Genomic DNA, 19945 nt, shown 5'->3' on the forward strand with positions numbered 1-19945 from the left:
AATAGAAAATAAAACATATAAGAATTTTATTGTGAGAAAAACACCCTTTGGATGGATATGCCCCCGTACAAAGTTATTTATGTCTTCTTGTTGTCCCATCCCCTGACTTCCCCGCTACTTCTTTAGCTTTTTTCTGGACTTCCTCTACTCAACGCTGCAACCTTTCAACCCGGTCAAGGGCTGATTTGTCTCTTCAAAGAGTGTCCTTCACTCAATGGCCCAACCTTTCCACCTCTTCTGTGTTAAATGAACCTTCTATTTGGATTGTGATATGGTATGTAAAGGAGGGGTCCGATAAGGCCAGACAGTTAATGGTTAAGACGACGTGGCAGTCAATAGTCAAGTGGATGTGGCGGTCAATGATCAAGAGGACGTGGAAGTCACCAGTCAAGGGAAGAAGGGAGTCAGACTGTCTCACATCACTAGTCGCATAATTCCTAGTCAGTCACAGGTAGGGTGGGTCCCCGGGTCTAAGCCCTGAGATGAGATAACCCCCGATCGGCTCTTTAGCAGCCAAATCATGAAGGCTGAGTCCATTGCCACAGTCTCAGATAAGCCCCGGCCGGTCCGCCACAGCTCATCCTCTTCATCAGTGCTCAAATCCTTGTAGCACATCTGAGCAGTCATCCTGAGCTGTCTGTAGCTGAACTTGTATAAGGCAGATAACGCTAAGTGACAATAGTATCAGAAAATCATAACCTCCTGTGAGAGAATAACTGCCATAAGTCAGGGAATATTCCAGTGGTCTGCCACGCACTGAAGATGGAACCTTCCTCCGACCAATGGGAGGTCGCCAAACATCCTCCCTTCCTCGATATACCCTGACACTCGATATTCTCTAGCAGTGGTCAGGCTCAAAAGGCAGGCAGAGTCATATAAAAAGGGAGATCCTCTTCATTGGCCAAGTACACACACATTTGCACGCATCTTCAATAGTTCTATTTTCCTTCCTTCATTCGTACACTACTTTCCTGAGGAAAAAGGATCTGACTTGAGAGTCGGAGGGCCTGCGTCGGGAACTTTTCCCCTAGTTTCTAGTCTCTAACGCTCTGTGTATTTGTCTGAGTGTGTGCAGGGTCCAAGTACCATCGATTTCATTACTACCTACCTTTGGTACCACATGGGGGGGGGGGGGTTCACTTTTCTAACGCACATACATTATTAGTATTAGCCCTAGTACTTATAAGATGATTGTAAAGGGTTCATTTTGTATCATATATCATTATTAATAAAAGACAAAGTTAGTTATTATATTTATTTCAGTTCAGTGCAAATTGAATAAATATAATAATGTCTTTGGGTAGTAGGTTTTTATCTACAGTATATCAATTAGTTGAATTGATAGTGAGATATTATTGAGAACACTACTCTTAATTATTCCTAGTCGAGCATTAATATACAAGGACAATATTAATGCATTGAGACTAGCATGTAGGTCAACGGATGACTTGATCTCACAAGTCATGGATATGAGATATCAGGTTGATACATGGATATATATTAGAGAATATATACTGAATGATCCGCCAAGAGTTAATAAAACCCTAGCCAACAGTTGGCTTGTAGGGAACCTACTCTAACAGAGTAGATACCAGTAAATCTAGAAATGGATTATTAGACAGCTATCAAGACAATCCTAAAGTCACTACTAGAATTAAGGTCTTTAAGGACACACATAAATGCCCTTATAGTATACTTTTAGTGACACTAAAGCTATGGTGACACCACCAAAAAATGTATTGATATGCGGTGTTAGCATAGACCCTCTAGCATTCCTGACATTTGTATAATGTCATTATATAATATTTATGCTAACTTCAAAAGTGTCTTAAATATAGAAATATAATGGCAATCGAAAATGTCACGAAAACATATTTCATGGACATTTATGCATGCCTTTTTATTATGTAAATAAGGACAAATATAAATGTCACCTAAACTAATTTATATTGACAATTATAAATGTTTTAAATTTTTATATAAGGACAATAAATTATGTTAGTAATGATAATTTATAAGGATATTTTAAAGTGTGATCTTATATAATCTATAATGACATTATGAAATGTTAATTATAATATTTTATAAAAACATTAAATAGAAACATTTAGAATACACCACAATAAATTAATAATATTTATTCAGAACACAAAACATTCATCACATAATAGAAAAAGTTACACATCATCACAATTTAACCATCATCACAATAAGAATAAAAATGTTTTATATCCAAAATATCCAATCCATTCGCCATATCATCATATATAATTCATCCCATCATCACAAAAATACAAATGCATTACTAATGTAAAAGTATTGAATCCAATGTTAACTAAATACTAACAAATCATTGAGTTTTAAAACTAACAAAGTCTTATAAAATAAAAAACCAACTAATTTACTATCAACCATCTTCAACCATCATATGCAAAATCCAAGTACCTGTCACCTACAAATACAATCAATAAATTTGTATAAGTAAATTAAACAATGAAAATATAAACCTAATAAACATAATTTAAAAGATTGAAAATCATACCGAATGAGAAACATATAAAGTATTATTCTATATGCACTAATAGAAATCTTCGCACATTGTCAACTGCAAATACATTTCATATTTATTTAAAATTTTAATAACATGATAAATATAAAAAATTAATAATATTTCTCTCAAATGTTTAAATCATACCAAATGACAAGGCTAAGCTATCAGTCCTCCAAGTGCATCCTCAAACCTTTGTAAAAGATCATAAGGTCTAATTAAATTTTCTTCGGGTTCTAGGACAACTAGTACTTGTACTTCACACCAATTTGGTCCTAGTTTTTGTCTCCCTACTATATTATTTGGATCCATGTCAAGGAGCAATCCTTTTGCTACAGTTTTTGTTGAATCAAATAAACTTTTGATCAAGACAGAACTTCCAATCTACATGAAAGTGAAAGATATAACAATTTTTCAAGATGTGTAGAATATATAATAAAATAGAATTTTTTTTAAAAAAAATCTTACTTGTAAGGTTGGACGAGATGGAATAGAACCTTGCGGATTGCTACTTGATGAAGTGTGTCGACTATTATTACAATTTGAAAGAGGATTTGTGCTTGATTGTTCAGAAATCTTTGTTTCTAACATTGTAATATGTTGACCTTGCTTTTTGATTTGTTCATTCATCTATTCTAACTTTGCATTCTGTTCCATAACTAATCGATTGCATGTGCCACGACTAGGAACTACTCCCCATAAATCAGATGGGCTAATTCCATCACCAAGCATATGTACTCGACCAAGTCTGTCTGGTCCCATGATTTGAGCAAATATATCATTCGGGCTCACTTGATTATTGTAATCTTCAGGAAGTTGATTTTCTAGTTCTTTCATTGCAGCCTTCAAGACATGTTAAGATTTAGTTAATACATAATGATAATTAAAAAATACTTTAAAATAAAATAAATGAAGAGTATAAAGCATCTTACCAATCTTTCTTTTACAATATTACTTGAGGGAGTTCCATTAGCATGCGTAAAACATGCATGAAATAATTCAACTCGTGTTGGAGGATGCCCCTTTTCTTTTTCCTGAAATATATTTGGTTACTAATTTCTATAATCAAATGCACATAAAATTATAATATGATAAAAAGATCTACCAATGTTTGTTGCACTTGAGAAAAAGATGTCCTTCCCGTGGTTTGATTCATTATCCTTTGCTTTCTTGCATTTTTATTCTTTTCACTTCTTTCCTAATATATTAAATTACACATAATACATAAAATAAAAGTCTACTAATTAACATTATATTTTAAATAAATAAAATACACATCTTTGATTTTTCTGTGTTCCAAAAAGAAACTAGTCGCATATATTGTTCTACTTGAGCTCTTTCATCTCTTTGTTGTAAAAGAATTTGAATTGACAACTCAGGATCATAGTACTTTCTTTTTAGTTCAGACTTCCAATTTCTTCATTTTTTTTGCTGTTGAGCATAATGTCTAATTTCCGTCCCTAAAGGAAGTCATACTTATCCTGTAAAAAAAATATATAGACAAATTATTATTGCATAAATTATAATTTTTAAATCCTAAAATTATACAAAGTAATTCAGTTACCTTTATAACATTTAACATGTCTTTCTTTTTGTCCATTGGCATTTTGTGCCAATCTTCTATATCAATTGGACAATACTTACCATTCCTTGCTAAAGAACCTAAGAAATCAATAAATTTATTTTTTTTGGTTCCTATAGGACGTCCCATATCATCACATAGAATTTTAATGCGTGGTTGTGTACTTGGTCGGCCCCAAATTTCTTTGAGAAATGTAGGACCTCTTTTTTCCTCTTAACATTATGATCACTAGCTGTACAAAAACAAAAGTTATAATACAATTTTAAAATAATGATTCAATTAAATTATTGCATTCTTGATATATGTTACCTTCATTATATTCCTGGTTCATATCATCATTCTGGTCTGGAAATGAAGACATGTTTTCAACAAGTGGGACATTACCTTGCACATCAACATGTAGTTGATTTGAAACTACATCTCTTTGGTCATTCAAGGTACCTTCTATGTTTTGACCATCTATAAAAGTATTGATTTCATAAAAAAAAGATAAATATGTTGGTTGCTACTCGGAAAACCTAGAGGTTCCACTGTACAAAAATTTTGTACAAAGGTCTGAACCTTTTCCTAGCTACCATGTGTTCTTTTAAATTAAATTTTGGATCGCCTGCGGAACTTAACACGTTTGATCCAAAACTTAATCTATTTGCTCTTTTAGGTTTTGACTTGGATCTCTTGCGGAACTTAACACGTTCGACCCAAGCCACCTTAAGTTATTAATTCCATTAAATATTAATTTCCATAATTGGTTCCCAGTACTAACGTGGCGAGGCACATGGCCTTCTTGGATATGGGAGCAACCACCACCGACTAGACAAAACCTTTTATAGAAAGCTAATATTTAATTTCCTAAAATAACTTTAGGTTAACCGAAAAGAACAATCAAATCACAAGGGAAAGAAAAACAAAAGAACACTATATCGAAAACAAATTCGAAACTCTAGAATCGTATGCCTCTTGTATTTAGTATTATTTCCAAAAATAACTAGTATGATGCGGAAACAAAAATTACTAGTTATACCTTTTAGAAAGACCTCTTGATCTTCTACCGTATTCCTCTTCTAACCTCGGACGTTGTGTGGGCAACGATCTTCCGAGATGAGAACCACCAAGCACCTTCTTCTTCCTTACAAGTTTCGGCCATCAAAACATCTCCTAGGATGAAGAGGTTCGGCCACCACCACCATGCTCCAAGGGATGCTAGAAAAGAGGCTTCTTTTCTCTCCTTCTTCTCCTTCTTAGATCCTGCCACCAAAGATATCTCCACCATGAGAAGGTTTCGGCCACACAAAGGAGAGGAGAGGAAAGAAAGGGCCGGCCACACCCAAGGAGAAAAGAGAGAAAATAGAATAGAGTCGCTCACCTTGAAGCTTCCTCTACCCCTCTTTTATAATCCTTGGTCTTGGCAAATAAGGAAAATTTAATAAAACTTCCTTAATTCTTTTGCCATTGAAAAGGAAAATTTATTTAATTAAAATAATTTTCTCTTTTCAAATTATAATGGTGCCACTCTTCTCCCAAAATAAGGAGAGTTTTAATTAAAACAAAATTAAAACTTCCTAATTTGTTTCTAGAAATTTATAAAATTTCTCCAATAATTTTAATCCTTCATGATTGGTTAATAAAAAGGAAATTTTATAAATTAAAATCTTTTTTTTAAACATGTGGAAATTTTCCAAAAGGAAAGTTATCTCTAAAAATTAAAATCTCCTTTCAATCTACAAATAAGGAAAGATATTAAATCTTTTCTTAATCTTTTGTAGAAACTAATAAAAGAGAATTTTTAATTTTTAAACTTTCTTTTAAATCATGAATATAATTAAAAGGAAAGTTTTTACCAAAATTAAAATCAACCTTTTAATCTACAAATAAGGAAAGAGATTTTAACTCTTCTCTTAATCTTTTGTAGAATCTTATAAAAGGAAGGATTTAAATTTTTAAACTCTCTTTTAAATTATATTATCCACATAAGAAAAATTTAAAATTAAAATTCCTTTTTATTTTAATAGGGACGGCCACATGAATTCACCCATGAACATACCCATGGCCGGCCCTAGCTTGGTCTCCAAGCTAGCTTGGTCGGCCCCTATAGGATGGGTAAGAAGGTGGGTATAGGTGGGTATAGTACTCTATAATTAAGAGGCTACGATAGGGACCGAGAGGAGGAATTGGTTTTGGTCTCCCGATAAAATTAAGCATCCCGTGTTCGCCCCGAACACACAACTTAATTTTATCAATAATAATTCATTCCAGTAGAGAACTATTATTGGATTACCGCACCAATCCCAAATTACATTTTGGGCTCCTTCTTATTATGAGTGTATTAGTCTCCCTGTGTTTAAGATGTCGAATGTCCACTAATTAAGTAAGTTACTGACAACTCACTTAATTAATATCTAGCTCCAAGAGTAGTACCACTCAACTTCATCGTCATGTCGGACTAAGTCCACCTGCAGGGTTTAACATGACAATCCTTATGAGCTCCTCTAGGGGACATTCTCAACCTAGATCACTAGGACACAGTTTACTTCTATAATCAACAACACACACTATAAGTGATATCATTTCCCAACTTATCGGGCTTATTGATTTATCGAACTAAATCTCACCCATTGATAAATTAAAGAAATAAATATCAAATATATGTGCTTGTTATTATATTAGGATTAAGAGCACACACTTCCATAATAACTGAGGTCTTTATTTCTTTATAAAGTCAGTATAAAAGAAACGACCTCTAATGATCCTACTCAATACACTCTAAGTGTACTAGTGTAATTATATAGTTAAGATAAACTAATACCTAATTACACTACGACCTTCCAATGGTTTGTTCCTTTCCATTATGGTCGTGAGCTACTGTTTATAATTTATAAGATACTGATAACATGATCCTCTGTGTGTGACACCACACACCATGTTATCTACAATATAAATTAATTGAACAACTATATTTATCATAAATGTAAACATTTGACCAATGTGATTCTTATTTCTAGATAAATGTTTATACCAAAAGCTAGGCTTTTAGTATATATACACTCTAACAGTTTTGACCATCTATAAAAGTATTGATTTCATAAAAAAAAAGATAAATATGAATAAACGCAATCAGTTATTAAATTTGTCATGCATAAAAAGAGATATTACCTTGTTCATGATTTGTGTGATTTTTACTTATACTTGATGGTTGCATATCTAACTCAGCTTGAAGTTTAAAACAAGATTTTCTCTTAGTTCGACGCTTAAGAGTCATTCCTACAACAAATAATAGTTATTAACAGATTATAAATAATAAAAGGTCAATAGTTAAAAATGGAAAGGAAATACATATCGGCACATATACTAAGCATAGCATTAGTAAATAATACTAAGTTCATATAAATAGTACTGCAGCGTGATGTTAAATTATACTAAGCATAGCATTAACAACAATAGTACAGCAGCATCCATGGAAGATAAATATGAAGGATGGTATACCAAACATAGCAGTAACAACAATAGTACAGTAGCATATCCTCACTGTGGATGTTATGCAACAATAGTCTCTACTTTTTAACAAGTGGGGCATTACCTTGCACATCAACATGTAGTTGATTTGAAACTACATCTCTTTGGTCATTCAAGGTACCTTCTATGTTTTGACTATCTGTAAAAGTATTGCTTTCATTAAAAAAAAGAAGATAAATATGAACAAACGCAATCAGTTATTAAATTTGTCCTAGATATTACCTTGTTCATGAACAGTGTGATTTTTACTTATACTTGGCGGTTGCATATCTAACTCAGCTTGTAGTTTAAAACGAGATTTCCTCTTAGTTCGACGCTTAAGAGCCATTCCTACAACAAATAATAGTTATTAACAGATTATAAATAATAAAAGGTCAATAGTTAAAAATGTAAAGGAAATACATATCAGCACATATCATCCAAACATATATAGTAAGAAACTTTGAACACCATTTCTATACTCCTTAGTTTGTCTTGGTAAAAACATCCAACTCTTATCCATAATGATCCTAAAAAAAAACTTATTAAAATTAATTTAACATTATGATATATTGTTAAATTTTAAAATGCATGTATACTAAATTTAACACTTATAAATAAAGAACTGTATCACAAATAAAATTCACAAGTTAGAGAACTCAAGATATAGATAAATCTTTATAACACAAGGACTCAAGAGGCTACAACATAACAATCTATAGCATCTGCATAATTTATCTCACCTAATAAAAATCAACAGTACAAAAAAATAACTCAATATGGTATTTTTTTTTATCATGTCCTAAGTGCAAATTGCTAGATATCTGATGTGGAATAAAATTATTCATTTTTCTTTGCTCTTAAACACATGCAACCATGCTTGGCTGTACATAGTTTGTGAAATACATAATCAAAGTTTTTAGGACAAAAGGATAAGGTATTGCATGAGAGGATCTCATTTCTACAACTCTCGAGTTGTTAAGTCAAATATAAGTGCAAACATAGCAATCAACAATCTATACTATGGTTTCAAATCTCCTGCTCTACAAGGTGGATCGATCAATCTCATTTATGCTTCTCTTAATTCTTTTCATTCTATTTTAGGTACTTTGCTCCAATCCATTACTGTGTGTGCTGGAATTCTGATGTGCTGGAATTGTCACCGTGCTGAGTAAAGCTGCTGTCCGTGTGAAGCTGAGTTTGGAATTGCTGTCCGATTTTGATGTGTTCTTGATATGCTGGAATTGTCACCGTGCTGGATTTGCTTGAAGCTGCTATCTGTTTGATGAAGGCAAGATGGAGCTGGCCGTGATGTTGGTGAGGTGTAAGTGTGAACACAAATCCGCATGTTGGAATTGTGTTTGCACCTTGGTTATTTTACTGTGATGATGGTTGGTATCTTGCATGCTCTCATGTTGCATGCAAGTGAGTGTGGAGTTTTACCTCAACTATTGAGGAATCAACTCCCATGATTTTGTAAGTTTTGACAATTAGGATGAGTAGAAAACTTACTTAGTAGAAGTCTCCAACTCAGCCATAATAATAAGGTAATTTCATAGAACCAACACCTCTATATTATATTGAGAATAAACATGAGATGTAGAGGTGACCAAGTTCAAGAAATTAAGAATCTCTAAAAGTCTCACAAGATCAAACATTTGTACGCTTCTTGTGCAAAGCAACTAAATTATGATTACAACTACAAGGGATACAACCAGTCCATGGCTCTATTGTCGAACCTTTCAAAGGATGTCTTTAAGCTAGTTATGTTTTGTGCAAAGCACAAGATATAAGACATAGGAGATTTTGCTAATGAAGTACCTTTAGGTGATGAGCAATTTTAAAAGGGCACTAATCGGTACTAACAATATAGCTGTGTGATGTAACGACCCAATTTTCCCTATTTCGAGTTTTAAAAGTCCTTATAAAAATTCTAGAGATTTTTAGAGTATTTTTACGTAATTTTTGGAGGTCGTTTAGTATGTTTACAAAAAAAGAAAGGAATTTTGACAAAAAGCGTTAAAGGCGAGGTTTGAACCTACGACCTCGGGTCGGACTGACCCAACCAAATCCAGCCCAACCAGATGAGCTACACAGACTTTGTCAATCCAATATGGAGAAAATTGATATTAAAGCATAGTTGTGATTAAAGCCGAATATAAGAAAGGAAATTAGGTTTTCATTTCCGAAAAACCAAAACAATTTCTCTCAAAAAAATCCCTCTCCTTCTCCCTCGCGACGACGCCTCCTCTCCCTCGGGCGAAAATCGCAGGCACACCTAGGAGATTCCGGCGGCCGGCCAAAGCTTCCCGAGGGGCTCTCTTCAACTCCTTAAGGTCGCCTTGTCAGGGGAAGCACGCGAGCACAAGAAGAAGCCGAGTATTTCAAGCCTCCGAGCCCTAGATCTTCTTCCTCTCCTTCGGTTGTAAGTCCAAGCAAATCCCGGTGAGTTGCTACTCACCTGCAGTAGGATAGCTCCGAGATTTGTTTTCCTTGCTGCCGTGATTTAAGGATTTTGGTTTTATGCTATTGCCGTGAGTTTTTCTTTGGGTCTCGATACAGATATGGAAAAGAGTTTCAAAATGTTTCTTGATATTGTTTTACACCTCCTTGACCTAATAAGATATGCTGTGACTTTCAAAGAAGGGAAACGAATTTCATAGTGTTGGCATATGGTCTGAGTTTTCCCTACCGTGGCACTGGGTATACAGAATAGCTAGGTTTTTGGTTCCTTGCCACAATACTGAACCGAAGTGTGTTAGTCTTATTGGTATATGCAGTAGGCGATGAACATGAGATAGCTTGGGATAAATTTTGAGCTTGTAGTTGTTTTCTTCCTCACGGTTAGCATTCGGTTAGAACCTTTAATAGAGTAATTAGTTAGTAGAGTAATTAGACCTGCAGTTTTGTTTCTGTTGCTCTATAAAAGTACAAGCTTGAACCAGTTTTACATAGGTTTGTTTAAGATTCCAGCAAGCTTCACAAAGGCTTAAATGCCAACAAGTTTCAAATTAGTTTGTGCCACAAAAGGGGACATGAACAGCCTTGGAGTTTACTGTTTTGGTTTTAGTTATGTTTAGTATTCCAGTTTTAGTTTTGTTTGGCATTGCAGTTTTCCAAGTGTATTGCAGTTTTAGATTTAAAGCATTCAGTTTAGTTTGTCATAGATTTATTAAGCATTTTGGCGCAGATTTGTGATAGGCTTAATATGCAGATTTTTGTTAAGCTTTGCATGCAGATTTATGTTAAGCTTTGTATACAGATTTTCAGTACGTAGGGTGTGTTCTAGTGCACACCAAGTGCTTGATAAAATGCTTAGCTCAATATAATGCTACAGTAGGCATTTTAATAGCTCAGTTAATGCAGTAGAAGCATTTAAAATAACTTATTTAGTCTTGATTCAGCTTATATGGGACTACGGTCCAATGGGTGGGCTCCCACAGTCGCCTCTAGGTTCAGATAACCTAGTTCTAGGTTCAGATAACCTAGTTAAAGCAAGGTAAGAAAATTAGCTATGAAATCGGTATTTTATTTCACGGTATTGGATTAGATATCCATTGGGTTGGGCTCCAAATCGTCCCTAGGTTTAGATAACCTAGTAAACCCTACTAGACTCGAACTTGCAATCCCAGGTTTAGTTAGGGATGCGCGCAAAATAAGTACAGTGCAGCATGATTATTATTTTAATCTATTATGTAAATAGTTTTCAAAACTTCACAAATTAGTTATGTGAATACAAGTTAGACTCAGTTTAGCATTAATTAGTTCAGCTAATGTATCAGTTCAGTTTCCTATTGATACACATGATAGTTCTATGATTAGCTTTACATGTTAGCCTTTCAGTTAGTTCCTTCGCTATTTTTGAGCATGATTAGCTATACATGTTTAGTATTTTAGTTAGTATGATTTCTTTGCTATTTATGAGCATGATTAGCTATACATGTTTAGTATTTTAGTTAGTATGATTTCTTTGCTATTTATGAGCATGATTAGCTATACATGTTTAGTATTTCAGTTAGTATGATTTCTTTGCTATTTATGAGCATGATTAGCTGTACATGTTTAGTTTTTCAGTTAGTTGATTTCTTTACTATTTATGAGCATGAGTAGCTATACATGTTAGCTTTTCAGTTAGTTGATTTCTTTGCTATTTATGAGCATGAGTAGCTTTACATGTTAGCATTCAGTTTTAGCATGTTTTTATTTATATACATGCACATCGAGTTTTTGTGAGTAGGATAGCGCTCACTAAGCTTTTAGCTTATAGATACTATTTTCCTCCTACTGCAGATAAAGGAAAAGCTAAAGTATAGGGAAGAAGGCGACAAGGAGATGCTGTGACGGTGTGTGATGTGTGGACTATGGAGATCCTTGAGACTTAGCTAAAGAACTCACTTAGTTTAAGAATTTGTTTAGTTTAATTTCTTAATAAGTTGATAAGAAAATTTTGTAGTAAGAAGTTATGTTTCCGCTTTTCATTACCTGCATGTTTTGATTTATTAAACTGCGTGGTTGTGAAAATATATGTTCCAGCCGCCTGTGGCTGAGTATACTCTGTATGTATTTACGGATATGGTCACCGGTACAGGGGAGACTCTGTCGAAATTTTTCGGTAGGGTTTCCATGTGATTTTTTTATCATACCGGTTAAGTAGAGTTAGTAGTCAAGTAATGGTCATCCTTAGAGTGTAGTAGTAGTAAGAAGGGTGGTCGTTACAGTTGGTATCAGAACAGTTCCCATTCTCCAGCATCACACACATCAACATCAACCTTGCCTTCTTCCAAGTAAGAATACCTCTACTCTATTTATGTTCTTGCTTTCATGTTTAGGAATAATTATAGCATGCTTATGTGTGATAGCCTCTAACATGTTTATAGTAGCTAGTTAAACGTGATTATATTAGTTATGTACATCCTCTATGTCTTTAGAAATGGCACGAGGATGCCCAGCTAAGCAAGCACCAGCTACTGAGCCCCAGCAAGAGGCAGGCAGTTCAGTGCCTCCCCCAGACCTTACAGCATTAGTGGCTCAGTTACAGCAGCAGCTAGCTGAACAGCAACAGGAGATAGCCACCTTAAAGGCTAATCAGCAGAATACTCCCACAGTCACCCCGGAACCTAACCTAGCGACCCCAGCATTTATAGAGGTTCCACCAGTCCAGCCCATAGCACCAGTAGCTCCAGCAGCGGAAGCAAGGAGAGAGGCTTACCTGATCCAGTGGCAGCGAATCAAGCCCGAGAACTTCTCAGGCACCAGCAAACCATGGGATGCTCAAGCCTGGTTCAAAACACTGGAGAGCACGATGGAGCTTCTGGACTGGCCAGAACAGGAGAAGGTGAAGTGTGCCTCCTTCTGCCTGACAGGAGACACACGTATGTGGTGGGAGAGAGTCAGAGCGAAGCGCCCAGTGAATTAGATGACATGGGCTGACTTCGAGAAAGAATTCTTCGAGGAGTTCTTTCACATGCGGGTCACAAACCGCCACTACGACGAGTTCACGGAGTTTCGTCAGGGCAACCTATCAGTTGAGGAAGCCGTGAAGAAATTCAACAGACTGGCTCGTCTATGTCCCGAATTAGTCAGCACAGAAAAGGAACGAGTTCGGCTTATGCTCAAAATGTTGAGGCCGGAAATAGCGATGAATGTGGTCGGTGGCATCCATAGGCCACAAACCACAGAAGAACTAGTGAGTAGTGCTCTGATCACCGAGCACTACCAGAACAGCATCAAGCAGCAGAAGCAAACCTCCTCAGATTCCAAAGGCCAAGGAAGTTCAGATACTCAGAAATCTCAAGGCCACAGCTCTAACTGGAAAGGGAACTCCAGCAACAAGCGCAAACCAGGGAATTACCCAAAAGGAGGACCAGCTAGCAAGCAGCCAAGTTATCCCAAGTGTGCTACTTGTGGGAAATTCCACCCAGGGGTTTGTCGCAAGGGCACACGAGGATGCTTTGAATGTGGACAAGAAGGGCACATGGCCAAGCAGTGCCCGAACAAGACCGGTCTTCCTCAGCCACAGCAGATTCAGTATGCAGGCCAGCCAGCTCAGTTATATCAGATGCAGTCCGCTCTAGAAGGTCCACTTATCAGCCAGGGCAGATTAGAAGCCCCTCCAGCTATGGCGAATGCGAGGATCTACTCACTCACCAGAGAGGACGTAGCCAACGCCTCGACAGTTGTCACAGGTCAGATTAGTATTTTTCAGTATAGTGCTACTGTTCTATTTGATACTGGGGCAACCCATTCTTATATAGCCAGGGCATTCGCCGAAAAGTTAGCAATACCCCCAGAGGTACTCAGTAGTCAGTTTCTAACAACATTACCTTCGGGAGAAGTTATGGCATCCACGCACTGGCTCAGAACAGTGCCCGTCATGATAGCAGACAGAGAACTCTTTTGTGATCTGATAGTGCTAGACATGACTGACTACGATGTCATATTTGGAATGAACTTCCTGATCAGATACGGTGCCTCCATAGAGTGCCGTAAACAGAAAGTCGTATTCCAACCTGAAGCAGAAGCACAGTTCGAGTACATCGGAGAACCCAAGAGAAAAAGGGCAAGTTAAGTCCTCGATACGTAGGACCCTACCCCGATCACAGAGAGAATTGGGAAGGTAGCTTACAAGCTAGACTTACCTCAAGATATGTCAGCAATACACAATGTATTTCATGTCTCCATGCTAAAGAAGTGTATTCACGACCTTAGCCAAGTGATTCAGCCTCAGACAGTGTAGATCCAAGAGGATATTAGCTATGAGAGCAGACACAGATAGTGGACAGAGTAGACAAGAGACTAGGAAACAGAGAAGTGTCATTAGTAAAAGTCATCTGGTAGAACCAGAAGCACGAGGAAGTTACTAGGGGAGCGTGGAGACAGCATGAGACAGAAATATATCCAGAATTATTCTAAGTTCGAGGACGAACTTTTTATAAGGGAGGGAGAATTATAACGACCCAATTTTCCCTATTTCGAGTTTTAAAAGTCCTTATAAAAATTCTAGAGATTTTTAGGAATTTTTAGAGTATTTTTACGTAATTTTTGGAGGTCGTTTAGTATGTTTACAAAAAAAGAAAGGAATTTTGACAAAAACCGTTAAAGGCGAGGTTCGAACCTACGACCTCGGGTCGGACTGACCCAACCAAATCCGGCCCAACCAGCTGAGCTACACGGACTTTGTCAATCCAATATGGAGAAAATTGATATTAAAGCATAGTTGTGATTAAAGCCGAATATAAGAAAGGAAATTAGGTTTTCATTTCCGAAAAACCAAAACAATTTCTCTCAAAAAAATCCCTCTCCTTCTCCCTCGCGACGGCGCCTCCTCTCCCTCGGGCGAAAATCGCAGGCACACCTAGGAGATTCCGGCGGCCGGCCAAAGCTTCCCGAGGGGCTCTCTTCAACTCCTTAAGGTCGCCTTGTCAGGGGAAGCACGCGAGCACAAGAAGAAGCCGAGTATTTCAAGCCTCCGAGCCCTAGATCTTCTTCCTCTCCTTTGGTTGTAAGTCCAAGCAAATCCCGGTGAGTTGCTACTCACCTGCAGTAGGATAGCTCCGAGATTTGTTTTCCTTGCTGCCGTGATTTAAGGATTTTGGTTTTATGCTATTGCCGTGAGTTTTTCTTTGGGTCTCGGTACAGATATGGAAAAGAGTTTCAAAATGTTTCTTGATATTGTTTTACACCTCCTTGACCTAATAAGATATGCTGTGACTTTCAAAGAAGGGAAACGAATTTCATAGTGTTGGCATATGGTCTGAGTTTTCCCTGCCGTGGCACTGGGTATACAGAATAGCTAGGTTTTTGGTTCCTTGCCACAATACTGAACAGAAGTGTGTTAGTCTTATTGGTATATGCAGTAGGCGATGAACATGAGATAGCTTGGGATAAATTTTGAGCTTGTAGTTGTTTTCTTCCTCACGGTTAGCATTCGGTTAGAACCTTTAATAGAGTAATTAGTTAGTAGAGTAATTAGACCTGCAGTTTTGTTTCTGTTGCTCTATAAAAGTACAAGCTTGAACCAGTTTTACATAGGTTTGTTTAAGATTCCAGCAAGCTTCACAAAGGCTTAAATGCCAACAAGTTTCAAATTAGTTTGTGCCACAAAAGGGGACATGAACAGCCTTGGAGTTTACTGTTTTGGTTTTAGTTATGTTTAGTATTCCAGTTTTAGTTTTGTTTGGCATTGCAGTTTTCCAAATGTATTGCAGTTTTAGATTTAAAGCATTCAGTTTAGTTTGTCATAGATTTATTAAGCATTTTGGCGCAGATTTGTGATAGGCTTAATATGCAGATTTTTGTTAAGCTTTGCATGCAGATTTATGTTAAGCTTTGTATACAGATTTTCAGTACGTAGGGTGTGTTCTAGTGCACACCAAGTGCTTGATAAAATGCTTAGCTCAATATAATGCTACAGTAGGCATTTTAATAGCTCAGTTAATGCAGTAGAAGCATTTAAAATAACTTATTTAGTCTTGCTTCAGCTTATATGGGACTACGGTCCAATGGGTGGGCTCCCACAGTCGCCTCTAGGTTCAGATAACCTAGTTCTAGGTTCAGATAACCTAGTTAAAGCAAGGTAAGAAAATTAGCTATGAAATCAGTATTTTATTTTCAGCAGTATCATTGTACTGGATTAGATATCCATTGGGTTGGGCTCCCACAGTCGTCCCTAGGTTTAGATAACCTAGTAAACCCTACTAGACTCGGAACTTGCAATCCTGGGTTTAGTTAGGGATGCGCGCACAGCAAGTACAGTTGACCATCAGCATGATTATTATTTTAATCTATTATGTAAATAGTTTTCAAAACTTCACAAATTAGTTATGTGAATACAAGTTAGACTCAGTTTAACATTAATTAGTTTAGCTTAGGTATTAATTCAGTTTCTTATTGATACACATGATAGTTCTATGATTAGCTTTACATGTTAGCTTTTCAGTTAGTTCCTTCGCTATTTATGAGCATGATTAGCTATACATGTTTAGTATTTCAGTTAGTTGATTTCTTTGCTATTTATGAGCATGATTAGCTATACATGTTTAGTATTTCAGTTAGTTGATTTCTTTGCTATTTATGAGCATGATTAGCTATACATGTTTAGTATTTCAGTTAGTTGATTTCTTTGCTATTTATGAGCATAATTAGCTATACATGTTTAGTATTTCAGTTAGTATGATTCCTTTGCTATTTATGAGCATGATTAGATATACATGTTTAGTATTTCAGTTAGCATAATTCCTTTACTATTTATGAGCATGAGTAGCTATACATGTTAACTTTTCAGTTAGTTGATTTCTTTGCTATTTATGAGCATGAGTAGCTTTACATGTTAGCATTCAGTTTTAGCATGTTTTTATTTATATACATGCATATCGAGTTTTTGTGAGTAGGATAGCGCTCACTAAGCTTTTAGCTTATAGATACTATTTTCCTCCTACTGCAGATAAAGGAAAAGCTAAAGTATAAGGAAGAAGGCGACAAGGAGATGCTGTGACGGTGTGTGATGTGTGGACTATGGAGATCCTTTGGACTTAGCTAAAGAACTCACTTAGTTTAAGAATTTGTTTAGTTTAATTTCTTAATAAGTTGATAAGAAAATTTTGTAGTAAGAAGTTATGTTTCCGCTTTTCATTACCTGCATGTTTTGATTTATTAAACTGCGTGGTTGTGAAAATATATGTTCCAGCCGCCTGTGGCTGAGTATACTCTGTATGTATTTACGGATATGGTCACCGGTACAGGGGAGACTCTGTCGAAATTTTTCGGTAGGGTTTCCATGTGATTTTTTTATCATACCGGTTAAGTAGAGTTAGTAGTCAAGTAACGGTCATCCTTAGAGTGTAGTAGTAGTAAGAAGGGTGGTCGTTACATGTGAAATAGAGGATCTGTGTGATAAAGGAAGGTCATACTTATAGACAAATTAAGTATAACAATTGTTATTGCTAATGAAGTACCTTTAGGTGATGAGCAAGGTCATAGCTGACATCATTAGCCAAGTGGAGCAAACTAAAGAATCCCTAGATCTCATAACACTCACTAAGATTAAAATGTTACATAAGAAAGAAACCTATCCATCAAAATTCAAAGAAAAAAGACCAAACACATATACAAGTGAAGCTTGTTAGATAAGGACTGAAACTTAAAACTATTATTATATTTACCTGTTTGATTCGATTAGGTAGAAAGGAGCAAGGTGACTATTAAATTCTTCCAATCCACAACCTAAAAAAAACAAGAAATTAGCAAGAAATTAGTTAGGAGCATATACAATGCAAAACTTCCAATCCACAACATTAAAAAAAAAATTACAAATCACGGTGAGATCCGCAGATTAGGAGCAGCGATGATAAGAATGAGTTTGGGAGGATAAAGACAGAATCACAGCGTGTAGGCAGTGCTGTGGAGGAATCGTGGTGGAGGTCGGCAGCGGCACAGGTATGAGTGAGCGTGGGTTAAGATCCCAGCGACAGTGAGAGCAGATTAGGGAGAGGAGCGGCAACGAACGAGAGCAGAGGGAGGAGAAAGGGAGAGGAGCGCCGCTGAGAGCAGATTAGGGAGGAGCAAGGAGAAAAGCAGCGATGACGAGAGCAGCTAACGGAAGAGAAAGGGAGAGGATCGGAGCGGCGCTTAGGGTGGGGGAGTGGCGCTTAGGGTGGGGGAGCGGCGAGCGAGTACAGAGGAGAAAGAAATTCGGCGTGTGATGAGAGAAAGGGCCGGGTTAGCGTTAGGGCAGGAAAAAAAACAAAAAAACTTAATTATTAAGTGATTATTAGGTTACTAATTTGGTGACATTTGGTGAAATATGTCACTATATATTATCTAATATGATATTTTTATATTTAAAATAATTTTTTTTTATAAATGTCATTAAAAAATATTTATAGTGACATTTAAATTTAAATGTCATGAAGAAAATATCGTAATAGGCTATATTTCTAATAGTGAGAACTTAAGAAAAACTAAGGATGTGTTCTTAGTATATGGAGAAGGTGATATGATAACACGCGGATATACTGATGCCAACTTCCAGATGGACAAGGATGATTCCAAGTTTCAATCTAGATACATATTCATATTAAATGGAGGTGCAATAAGTTGGAAGAGAACCAAGCAAGACACCTTCGTTGATTCGATGACTAATGCGGAATACATTGCGGTTTCAGAAGCAGTAAAGGAAGCAGTTTGGATTAAGAAGTTCATCACTAAACTTAGAGTGGTTCGGAGCATTGTTGATACATTACTAGTTCACTATGACAACAATGGAGTCATAGCGCAAGCTAAGGAACCCAAATCTCACCAGTGATCTAAACATGTGGTTCGCCACTATCATTTGATCAGAGAGATTATTAGTAGGACAGAAATACAAATTGAGAAGATTCCCACTGAAAGGAACCTTGCGGATTCTTTAACAAAGACTCTATCACAATGTAAGTTTGAGAGTCGTATCCAAACATATGGTATTAGATACCATAGCGATTGCCATTAGGTCAAGTGCAAGTATATTATATTTGAGAGGTGTCCTAAGGCAATCGTGTTATGATTTGTACTTATTTATTGGATAAATAAAGTTTTACTAATTGAGTATACATTCTCTATGTGCATTATTTAATCTTAAACTCATTTACTGAATGTCCGTAATACGATTCATAACATGAGAGAACCTGTAATTGGATCACAACTTGTGAGCATCTATACATGTATAATTATAAATGTATTGAAACAATCCATAATCGATGAATTGATGAGTTCGGACATCATTGATTTTGTGAGATTAGTACGAGTTATACTCCTTAGTCTAACCAAGCAGTTGTTCCTCACCGGCTGGAGACATAAGGATGTTGAAAGTTAAACGTGGATGCTAGTTATAGTAACTAGTTCATTGGAGTGATCTGCTATGAGACTTCATACGATTCTCTACATATATAGATATGTCAATGAAGATTTCATTACAACTCGAGTGCAAGTTTCCTTCGACTTAAGGTATTCAAGTCACCTTGATTATGGAGACTTATACTTTGACATCTTAAGTAAGAATCTCCATAGAGATATGGACTCGGGATGATTGAGTATAAGTCGAAGTATATGAAAGTGTTTGAATAGCTCAAAGAGGATTCATCGCTCCTTGCGAGAAGATGTATATCTTATGGCTGCTTGTCAAGATTATTATTCAAAGTCTTTGACCAAAGCATTACATGTTAAGAGTATTGTACTCTTGGAGACATGTACGAGTAATTTGAATTCATAAGACGAGGAAGTATTTTTTGGGCTAAGTGTGACATAATCAGCCTAGTGGGGATTGATACATAGATCATGTTCTGAACAAAGTG

The 19945-nt window shown here is 36.3% G+C and overlaps 1 protein-coding gene and 1 long non-coding RNA gene across 7 annotated transcripts; both read right to left on the reverse strand.

Moving 5' to 3' along the window:
- Positions 1-2707: 2707 nt before the first annotated feature.
- Positions 2708-18038, reverse strand: LOC121991953. 6 transcript variants are annotated; one of them, XR_006114781.1, is made up of 4 exons: positions 17928-18038; positions 17780-17840; positions 17573-17654; positions 2711-2741 (listed from the first exon to the last, which is right to left on the reverse strand). It is a non-coding gene; the product is annotated as an uncharacterized LOC121991953 (long non-coding RNA). The 6 variants fall into 6 exon arrangements; XR_006114779.1 differs by having other exon boundaries at positions 2719-2741; positions 17573-17635; positions 17928-18036; XR_006114780.1 differs by lacking the exon at positions 17573-17654 and having other exon boundaries at positions 2708-2741; positions 17928-18029.
- LOC121991952 lies at positions 3052-3752 on the reverse strand. Its single transcript, XM_042546037.1, has 3 exons — positions 3654-3752; positions 3481-3582; positions 3052-3391 (listed from the first exon to the last, which is right to left on the reverse strand). Exons 1-3 carry the CDS (start codon positions 3702-3704, stop codon positions 3179-3181), a joined length of 366 nt encoding a protein of 121 aa, XP_042401971.1. The 5' UTR covers positions 3705-3752; the 3' UTR covers positions 3052-3178.
- Positions 18039-19945: the final 1907 nt, after the last annotated feature.

Source organism: Zingiber officinale, chromosome 6B (genome assembly GCF_018446385.1).
Source record: "Zingiber officinale cultivar Zhangliang chromosome 6B, Zo_v1.1, whole genome shotgun sequence".
Taxonomy (NCBI): Eukaryota; Viridiplantae; Streptophyta; class Magnoliopsida; order Zingiberales; family Zingiberaceae; genus Zingiber; species Zingiber officinale.